Source organism: Lactuca serriola, chromosome 8 (assembly GCF_051521515.1).
Source record: "Lactuca serriola cultivar US96UC23 chromosome 8, Lser_US96UC23_V15, whole genome shotgun sequence".
NCBI lineage: Eukaryota > Viridiplantae > Streptophyta > Magnoliopsida > Asterales > Asteraceae > Lactuca > Lactuca serriola.
This window is the reverse complement of record NC_136415.1, coordinates 89,623,998-89,635,643: the sequence shown is the minus strand read 5'-3', so window position 1 is coordinate 89,635,643 and position 11,646 is coordinate 89,623,998. Positions and strand designations below refer to the sequence as shown.

Here is an 11,646-nt window from a genome sequence, read left to right as displayed (position 1 = left end):
TATTTGATCAACTCACAATTCAAAAACAAGTTTCCCTAACTTGGCATAGTTGGTCCTTTAGTACTATTGTCTTATTTTAAACCAGTGAAAATGTTTATTATTGTTATTGAATTATTGTTCTAGAATATTTATTTCCGTTTATTTATTTATTTCACTTCATTTTTATCTTATTTTAAATTAAAGAAATTCTTTTACTTTTACCCAAAAAAAAATCCAAAACTTCTAACCTTAAAAACAAGATGTTACATCCGAGCAAGCCTAGGGAAAGCTAGGCCATGACCCATGGTAGCAAATCTTAATGGGGCATCATTTTTTAAAGATATGTCATTGGTTATTATACCATTTGGACCACAATTGATCCACTAGTAGGTTCAGTCCACATCAAAAGAGGCAGTCATAAGCGCTTAATGTTGAGACCTAATTAGGCGCCAAATGAAAACTCATGTCACATGCATCTGACTTCTTGATATAATCACCAACCATGCCTAATAACTGAAGTTGAACGCATATGTACTCTAAGCATGGATACTTCAATAATGCTTTAGATTTAGGATGAACAACATGTCGCAAATGACACGACGAACCTATGTGCCGGAAAAGAGCAAATATGGATTACGGGAGACCAACAACGACAGTTTGGGAAATCGATTTTAGATATTTTTAAATTAAAATTGAAAGATTTGTATAATAGTCAATTTATAAAAATAAGTTTTTAAATAATTATAAAATTTTTAAAGTTTTAAAAATAAGTATTTAGGCAAATATAATATTCTAAAAGTTTATGAAGAATAAATATAATATTTGAAAATTAGACTATGATATTTTGATGTTTAAAAATATATATGAAATTCTCTTTTAACATTTTTTCCTCAAAAAGTAATAGATTTAACAATTTTAATACATTTTGAATATCTCTATCTCCCAAAAGTCCAAATTCTCTTTTTAAATTATAAAACATCTTCATACATATGTAACTTTATTACCAAAAGGAAAATGCAACATAATCTGCTAGTAGTTAATCATCGATACAATTCTTTTTCGCAAAATTTATTCAAAAAATCAAAAATTTAAGCTTTAAAATTTTCTGTAAACATATTAACAAAGATATGTTAAGATTATCCTTGTTTTAGTTACCTTTAATATATTTAACTTCATATTCTTATTTTGTCATAACACAAAATTTCTTACTGAAAGGAAATGATTTCATACTTGAAATTTTGAGTTTCAAGATTTAGACAAAGGACATATGATCATGTATAATTTATAAGATATTGTTGTATGATAATAGTGAAGATTAAGTGTTGAATGAACATAAATTATAAAAAGTTAAATCATGTCAAACATATGTAAACAACTAATGGGAAAATTAAATAACTATGATTTTTTTGATAAAAAAAAACAATCATTCATGACGAAAAAGAGTATCTAAAAAAATGAGTTGATAAGAGGCAAACTAACAAATAACAAGATATATCAGCATTTGGCTTTTGATCCAACAAAATTGTCTATCATGTGAAGCTACAAACGAACCTGTTAACAAAATAAAAAAGCAACCTTAATTAGTTAACATATTGTCATCAAATTTTTACATATAAATTCCACTTTCATAGAATATACATTGATTTGGGTTGTTAATGAAGATCCAAAGTTATGTAAAAAGTCGTAAACTTACCATTTTTGAACACACATCTACCAATACATAATGTACAAGAAATATGAATATGATTACCTTTTACACATAATTATCCTTCTTCTATGGGGTTACAACCCTTTGATTTTGCAAAATGCATAGGTGCAAGATCCAAGAAACCCAAGAGATTGGCCAACCACATTCAACTGATTAAATTCAACAAAAAAAACATAAAATAGATCAATTGTAAGCTTTGTTTGCGTCTAAATTCGATAAAGGGTGGTTAGATACCAAATCAAATGGAAGACCGCCAAAGAGAAGCCACCCGAGTCCGATTGTGAAAAGATCCTATAAAATTTCAGTGTTTGTATCAAATACAACACTAAATTCTTAACCCTAAACTCTAAAATAGATAATATGTAATTAATATTATATTGTGCACCTTTAAGTTTCCACATATTGTTTGTGTAACAGCCGAGTTTAAAGTCGTGTTCAAGAAAACCGCATAATTCAACAAGAAAGCCATGACACATGAAAAAAGCATGACAACCTATATAATAACACTTGAAGACTAAATAAACTTTAAATAATCATATGAATTTACATATACTGTTAATTTAACTTTAAAAACTCACACCTGAAATCCAGGAGATGACAAGTAAGAGAAGTTTGCCGTGAGTTGAAGATCACCGCAAGCCCATGTCCATAGTAACAAGATTGGAGTACATATTAACCCTGTAAAATGATAAAAACTTCAATATGTGTTAAAGGGTACTAATCACATGTCCAACATGATCAATTATAATACTCTCAAGAGTAACAAAGGTGATGTCCAACATTCCATACTTGAACATGAAACCTCACATGTTGATTCATACCTTCTTACTGTTCGAGTAGACATACAAAGATGAAAACTTTGGTTTTGATAACAAATACACAAATATAAGAATCTTCATGTTGACTTAAAGTAGTTTATAATTCTAAAATCAAAATATATCGGGTTCTTTTTCTTGGAGTCAGGAGGGTCTTACCATTGCACCACATAAGGCCGAAGCTATTGAGGCCGCTAGATTTTCCTAATAAAAGCAAGAATTTGTGTTACAAAAGTATCCAAGAACGAGGTGTCGATGTGAAAATATAGTAGTACCTATTCGAGCTATTGAAGCTAGATATATTGCAGTACAAATGTTTGCGGAAAAAACAATGGCGTAGGCATAGGAATCAAATGATAAATCTCGAGCTCCGGCTACAAAGGCACCAAGTATGATTATCCCTACACTGAAATCAAGTGATTTGATCAAAAACCTACACCATAAAACCACTGATCTCTAGATTCTTACAACTTTATATATATATATATATATATATATATATATATATATATATATATATATATATATATATATATATATGAACACATGGTATAAATAACATAATTTTTTATTATCAGATGTAGTTATAAGGACCATTGAGCTTATTTGGGACATTTTTTAACATCAAATATAGTCATAAGGACCATTTATTCGAGTTGGGCCAACCTCGACACAAAACCGAATAAAAAGTCTTGTCATGATCGTATAAAGCCTACCGATTTGACCATTTAATCCTTTTCGAAACCAAATAGGTTAAAATGCAATATTTTGTAGCATTTTTGTCATTTAGTGAATTATTTTTTATGATTTAGTTTTTAGATTTTCTTAAAATAATCGTTTAAAGTTAAGTTATAACCATTTATGGTGGCTCAATTACACTAGTTTTATATTTTCATGACTCAACCGGAGACCGGTTATGAATATTGGTCTATGGCTCATGAACTTGTTAAAAGCTCGTATAGACCTGTTTTTGTGAAGCTCTAGAGGTGCGCATAATAACCACTTCAGCGATTTTGGATTTAGGCTCGCCAGAAATTGGTTAAAATTTTCAATTATAAAAACATGGTACTGATTAGCCAAATTTGCCTTTAAAGCTAGAAAAACTGAACGCATCTCTCAATGTTCAAAAAAAACATTATATTATTTTTTGTGTCCGTTAAAACCATTATATTTTATGTGCTTGATTAAATAAAGGTTTTACATCATGATAACACACTAAAATTGCATAGTCTACATGGAGCCATTTGATTAAATAAAGGTTTTACATCATGATAACACACTAAAATTGCATAGTCTACATGGAGCCATAATAATTACATCGTATTTTAGAAACTATAATTTTTATTCTAAAAAGGTATTATTATTTTTTGAGAAATTATGATATTATTAATTTCCAAAAGCTTTAATTATTAGTCCTCAAATATTTTATATTCTAAATCAATGTTCTCATGTACTTATTTTTGTCTCTGGTAGGTTCGGTAGGTTATGGAACCCGCTTTCTTGTATTGTCCGTATGTGGATCATTATTTTAATAAAAATAAGAAAATTGTAACATCCGGATTCTTAGAGGTATTTGAAGGTAATGTATTTTGGATTTTGGGTGGTACCATGTCGTGGTGAAGGCATCCCATGACATGGCGATGCCCGATGTATTGCGAATTTTAAATGACTGCCATGAAGTAGAAGCTGTTTAATGAGAAGCCCTAATATTCGGGGTTTACGCCCTATTTAAGGGAATGTGATGGCTAGGGTTGCTCATCCTCAGCCTCCATCACACTCTCTCAACCTCCAATCAAACCCTAACCTCCATTTTTTGCTCTCTAAGCTTTTTGTGTTGATTTTTGGGGATTAGAAGAATGAGGTGACTTCTAGACTTGGATTCAATAAGAAACTCGTCTGACCATTTTATTTTGCATATTCTAGACTCTTATAAGTCCCCAAGTGCCAAGCTTTTTGGTTTATTGTGCATAGATCTAGGTTTCCATGCCTTATTCTTCATGTCCTTGATTATTAGGCGGTGAGATCTCATAAAGTTTGCAAGTTTATGAATCATCGGGTCATTTTGGACCTTTAATGCTTTGGATCTAGAATAATATTGAGTTTTAGCATCATGCATTGAAGATTTGGCCAAAAACCCTCATTTTGACCTATTAGAGTCCAAGGCATGCATTAGACATGCATGTCTAGAAAGTAAGGATTTTTATATTATTATTTAATGCTAGAAACATTCTAGAAATAGGGATCTAGTAGCCTTCAAGAAAAAAGTGTTTAATAGGCTAATCCAAGTTATGTTTTTGCCCTATTTAGATCTAGAAATGGGATCTATATCCCTTAGAGAGTCTAAAACGATAAAGTTGGAAACTTTATCCACTTAGAATGGACCAGAATTGGGCTTTGGAGCCCTTAAAGATCAAGGAAATTGACTTAATCCATTAAGTTGTTATGAGCCCAGTGCCAACGGCGTGGACTAAGTCTCCACGGTGTGGTGGTTGGGCTAAGACTCGTCTGTTTTTTTCATTTAGTGGCCACGGCGTGGCGACCAGTTGTAGTTGACTTTGACTTTGACCAAATTTTGACCAAGTTGACCTAAGGGTATTTTGGCTATTTTCAGTTGTGTCTAAGATTGGTCACTATTTTATGGATATGTGATCGGTAGAGCTGACATTCGGATTTGTGTCCTATTCAACAATCATTTCAGACTGAGAGGTGAATTTTCCTCACTGTTCTTATGGGCCGAAGGCACCAATGTCGGCCCATTAGTTTATGTATCCCCTTATATAGGATGTTGTTATGCGACAGAGATTTGTAGATTTGTCTGTTAGTATAATTGATTGGTTAAATGATTATCTATTGCTAGATATATGTTATTTATTATGTATATGTCAGCATAGTATGTGGGGTTGAGACTATACTTCTTTGTGTTGTCAGTCAACAGACCGAGGCACTCCAACCAAGAGGTTGTAGGCCAAGGGTAATCCAACCAGGAGTTTGTAGACTCGTTATGTAGTGGGCAAACCAACTTGAAGGTTGTGGGTCGGGACATTCCAACTGCAAGGTTGTCGGCTAAGGTAATCTAACCAGGTGGTTGTGGACCTGATATTTTTTTGATTATATGTTTGTGTGGTGGTACTTTAGAGGAATTTACTAAGCTTTGGCTGACAGTTTCAGTTTATTATTTCATGTACTTTAGATGACCGTGGCAAGGTGAAAGCATGATCATGCACATCCTTCAGTTTTATGTTATTTGGACTTTTGGATACACTGATATTTGATAAACACTTTAAAACTGTAAACAATTATGATTATTGGATGGTTTTTGAAAATTTGAAATTTACTCTGATTTTTGAGATGTTATAAAAATATAATAAGTTTAACAGACAGAAAATAACATAATGTTTTTTTAATAGTAAGGGATAATATGTTGAATTTTTTTATATTTTCCCTTTTAAAATAGGGAAATCTCCAAATATGTCCAAATTTTATACCCTAATTTACGAATAAGTCCCAAACTAAAATTTGTTTACGAAAGAACATGAATTAGCAGTAAAAATGATGATTTAACCCTTTTTCAAGATTTCATTGTTGATCTGATTCCATTAAAGTAATATTATTTTACCCTAATTTATGAATAAGTCACAAACTAAAATGAAGTGATCATTTGGACATTTTCTCCATGTAACATATATTTTATCGGTTTCATTGCTGACATAGACGCCTAGTCATTAAATGAGTTGAAAAGATGGATATGTTGGGTTATATAATGTTATATTTTCAACAAAACTTGGTATCTTGTTGTATTGTATATTTTTTGAAATGTAAATACATCCAAAGAAGACTAAAATAATTACATAAATTAGCAACAACTTCGTCACTTATGAAGTTTATAAAATAATTCAAATTGTCTATCTAATCTTATGTAACCCAACATATCCATCTCCTCAGCTCATTTCCAACCTTTTTTTCTTCCAAAAACACACATTTTACAAGATACATTATAGACCTGAACACATAGTAGTTGATGAGATGAATATCAATTTTTACGGTAAATGTAACATTACATAACCTATCGTATCCAACTCATTAGATCATTTAATGACTAAGCGTCCATGTTAGCAATGAACCTAGTAAAATGTATGTTACATGGAGAAATGAGTTAAATTATCACTTAATTTTAGTTTGAGACTTATTCATAAATTATGGTAAAATAATGAGACTTTAATGGAACCATGTCAACAATAAACCTATAAACGGAGAAAAAATGTTCAAACTGTTATTTTTGCTGGTAAATCATGTTTTTCATAAAAAAAGCTATATTGGGACTTATTCATAAATTAGAGAATATTGAGACTTTTTTGGAGATTTCCTTTTAAAATGACTATAAATTTTAAGAATTTTACCAAACTGAAAACCGATTACAATGGACCTGCTGAACAAATCATTAACCGGGTCATGGCCGTTTAAAGGCGCATGAGCATGCCTAGTTCTATCATGGGATAATGACTTAAAAGAGTAATATATTTTTCGATTTGTACATATTTGGTCACTGAGTTTTTTTTGTCCATATTTTCCCCTTCAACTTATTTAACTATACACATTCAGTCCTTATGACCCGCTACTCCAGGTAAGCCAAAAAAAATGAATTAATAGGGTAATATATTTCTCACTTTGTACACATTTAAACCTTAATACTTTTTTGCACATTTAGTCCTCAATATTTTTTTGTTGCAAAATAAGTCTTTGTTGTTTTTGTACACATTCAATACTTATGAGCGGTTTCTTTACATTTTTCTCACAACACCCTAAGTGGGACAATCATCAATGGGGTGTCCTGGACTGTTGATGCTTATGATCACCACGACCTCAGCTGTTATGTTGCTTAGGTCTTGTGTTCCGAACGTCGTAACTTCTTTATACGATCTCGAATTTTAACGACCTTTATATCCATGCGTTCGTATTTTTTGTGTTATGAACGTCATAACTTCTTCATATGATCTCATATTTTAAATATCTCTATAACCACATGTTCTTATTTAAGTCAACTGCAACTTTCATTTAGATTACTCCCGTTAAAAACAATATATATTTTTTATGATCTGTATATACATGCGTTCTCTATGAATGTATGTATGAACGTTTTTTATAAAATCGTTAGTAAAAATATATTACTTTTTAACGAGAGTAATTTAAATGAAAATTATAGTAGACTCAAATACGAAGACGTAGGTATAAAGATTGTTAAAATCTGAGATCGTGTGAAAAAGTTACGACGTTCAGAACACAAGACCTAAACACCAAGCAATCGAGATCACAGTGGTCATAAGCATGAACACCCCAGAACACTTCATTAATGATTGTCCTATGTAGGATGTCGTGAGAAAAACCTAAAGAAATCATTCATAAGTACTGAATGTGAACAAAAACAACAAAGACTTATTTTGCAACAAAAAAATATTAAGAACTAAATGTGAAAAAAAATATATTAAGGACTAAATGTGTACAAAATAATAAATATATTAACATATTAAGTCATTTTTTTCTAGCTTGCCTTGAGTAGTTACAGTTAAACAAGTTGAAAGGAAAAATGTTGAAGAAAAAAAATCAATGACTAAATGTGTGTATAAATCGAAAAGTATATTACACTTTTAAGTCATTATCCCTTTTATCATATAAAAGATGTGGGACTCAAATATTATATAAGCATATGGAAGATTTCGTTAAATTTTTGCACGACACATAAGCCTTTTTTTTCAACAACGTGTATATATATATATATATATATATATATATATATATATATATATATATATATATATATATATATATATATATATATAGACTATGGTCATCTTGTTTATGTCATGAAATTAATAACGTACCTGCCAATAACATATATAGAATATTTTTGTCGTGCCAAAACATATTCTACGATCATTGTAAATGCAACAGTTGTTCTTCTAAGTGTTGTGTACATGGGCACACTTACACCACGAACAGATTCCATTGAAACCAACTTTCATAGATAAAAGAAAACATATCAAACAATGAAGAAAATAAAATATGTGGTAAAAAGTAGAACATGTAAGGGTATTGTAGTATACCATGTAAAGTAAATACGAGATTGCTAGAGGAAGAGTTCTGATTAGTGTATTTGATGGTATGAAAATCCCTGGAATATTTTTTGTGCTTGAGATTTCACTATCACTTCTAAAAGAAATGATTTTTCTACATCTTAATGCATAAAGAAGGATCGAAGAACATATCATCTGCAACAAACGTAAGGAAAAAGTAGCATGAGTCAACATTGACTTTTTAATAGTAAAAAATGATGGCTTTATAGTTGGGGGGCCATCTGCTAAACCCAGCCCCACTCTAAGTTAGGGAGAGAAATTGTCAGTTAGGTTTGTGGTGAACTAAAACAGAAAGAAAATATGGTTAGAGATCTAATTCATACATAATAGTTTTTTTCCATACAAAACAATTTGTGTTTGAAAAATGTTATACTGTATAGCTCTATAAAACATAAATGTTTATGTATTAAAAAAACTCTATAAAACATAAATGTTTATGTATTAAAAAAACTATTATACATGAATCACTTACCATACATAAAATTTAGATTTGAAAATTACTAAGTTCGACTTTTCGAGATCAAAATAGAGGACTAAGTTGATGAGGTGAACCTGGAAAAGAGTAATGACATTGGCACATGGAAATTTGTATGATGAAAGAGCGGCTTTATTGAACATGATCAAAAGAACTGCAAAATCAACATAAAAATATGGTCAAAATTAGCATAATATTAAAAACAAAAAACAAAAAACAAAAAAAAAAAAACTAATTTCCTAAATGAGCAATGAATTACTTGTTTTTTTCCCACAAAATACAATGATTTAAAAAAAAATGTCATAAGGTAAGAAAATTGAATATTTTGTTCACAAAATACCCTTATTTTAATGGTATTTTATAGACAAAAGTGCAACTTACTTATCTTATCTTTTAATAGAACTTGGTTACATATTTATGATATTAATCTTTTAAAAGTAATACCAAAATGTGGTAAACTAAAGTGTTTTATTGTTAATTAAATCAAACGACTATGATGCCTTTGGGTAATTGACTATTTATAGATGTATAACGACATGACTAATAAACTTTTTTAATCTACTGAAAAAGATATAAACAAAAGTTGGTTGTCATTTTTTCTAACTTCATTCGATTTTAATAAAATGGGAAGAACCAAATTAACCCACATTATTATAAACGTAAACTTGTAACTCCATTTTAAATTAATTTTCGAATTTCATTATCAAACTAAAAGTAACACAAAGTTAAATGCTTTTGATCTTTTCTATCAACCTTTATGGCATTAAGATATTAGTATCTTTTTGGCAATTAATGCTCCAAACGCCCACCTTTGTGTCAAAAAAGAGATCTTTGAAGTACATGTAACAGAAAATTCGTACTTAAAAACCAGCTGGTACAATATTGCATGTATCGTGGCCACAAACAAACATCAGACAAGAATGCTTGTAATTCTCTTTCCTATATTTAATTGAATAATATATTTTAATAAAACAATCTTTACCAAAAAAAAAATCCAAATGAAAACAAATGTCAAATTCAAAAACACAATTCTATATTTTTAATCGCACGATGAGATTTCAAACAATTTTGCTGAAATTTTCCATATCTATCAATACATAACATTTTTTTCTTTCCAAGTTATAATTAACTGATAAACTAATTTATTTTCAAATTTGATTTGTTATAAAAAGTAAAATATAAATTATTATTTTAATAAGTTACTTAAACTAGTCTTTTAGAAATTTTTAAATTTTTTCCCAAATATACCATTAATTAACTATAAAAACATATTTATCTAAATGTATTTTTACGTCATTTTATATCTTCCATTACTTTATCAGTTATCTTTTATCAAACATTATTTTTTATCAGTTATTTTATAAATTATCATCTAATTTTCAGCTAGTACCATATAACATATATTTTAAGAAAATTATTTAATCAATTACTATATAACATGTATTTTAAAAAAATTGTTTAATTAATTACTGTACTGATGTTGTTTAATCAATAACAGATAACTAATGTATCGGAAAGATTTTTGGGGACATAAATAGTAAGGTACTTATGTAGAAAATTATGAAGAACCGGATAATATTCCAAAAGTGAGGGAATTTGCACCAAATGGCAAAACCCAGTAATGCTATTGCTCTTTCCACCTAAAAGAGTCCAATATTTAACTACTTTAAACTATTTTATTAAAATTCTCTATAATGAAATAAATTTTAAATATTTAATTAACTTATGGTCAAATAGTTTTGGTAAGATATACATCAGATCATACAGTGTTTTAACCATGTCGCACCATGAATGGTTCTTAGAACCTCACGACACACATAAACTGTTACACCATAATCAGTGGGTCCTCTTTTACAGATCCACTTTCATTCTGTGAATTTCGTGTGTGATAATACGAACACACCGATGTCCATGAAATGCATCGTTAACGACCTTCGTAAATGTTCTGAAACGAAAATGGAGTTTGATTCTAGAGAGAGAGAGAGAGAGAGAGAGAGAGAGAAAGAGAACCTGCACAAGCCATGTAAGAGACGGCGGCGTATACGCCGGTTCTGGTCATCGGAGAGGAGACATTTCGACGGTCGTCGTCGTTACCAGATTTGGAAACTGGCAAAGTTTTCCGATCCTTGAACTCCATTTTTTCCGATGGTGTTTCCAAAATATATGGAAATTCTGGATTTGTGTTACAGTGTTTGTATGTCTCTCTCTCACTCTCTCGCTCGGACTCGCCGGAAGAGAATTAGAGAGATGGAAAGAAGAAGAAGAAGAAGGTGATTAAAAAGTGAGGGTCCGCAAAGATTCTATAATGCACTAACTTTAAGATATTCCTATTTAGGACATAAGTTTTGAGATAAGTTCAAACTTAGTCCTTAAACTTTAAAAGATTCGAAAATTTGAACACATCAATGTACATTCCATCGATTATTAACAACTCCATAATCCATTGACATAAAAACAAACCACAAATATACCAACTTCTCAAGATATAAAGGCTCAGATTTTAAATACAAAAGATTTCTATATAAATAACTTGCATCTTAA

The 11,646-nt window shown here is 30.1% G+C and overlaps 1 protein-coding gene across 1 annotated transcript; it reads right to left on the bottom strand.

The window, feature by feature from the left end:
* Positions 1 to 1,366: 1,366 nt before the first annotated feature.
* On the bottom strand, positions 1,367 to 11,353 carry LOC145068574 (UDP-N-acetylglucosamine transporter UGNT1-like). Its single transcript, XM_079015555.1, has 11 exons — positions 11,116 to 11,353; positions 9,183 to 9,259; positions 8,601 to 8,765; positions 8,379 to 8,512; positions 2,778 to 2,908; positions 2,662 to 2,706; positions 2,268 to 2,365; positions 2,073 to 2,180; positions 1,922 to 1,978; positions 1,730 to 1,836; positions 1,367 to 1,530 (listed from the first exon to the last, which is right to left on the bottom strand). The coding sequence occupies exons 1-10, from the start codon at positions 11,240 to 11,242 to the stop codon at positions 1,762 to 1,764; spliced, it is 1,017 nt and encodes a 338-aa protein (XP_078871681.1). The 5' UTR covers positions 11,243 to 11,353; the 3' UTR covers positions 1,367 to 1,530; positions 1,730 to 1,761.
* Positions 11,354 to 11,646: the final 293 nt, after the last annotated feature.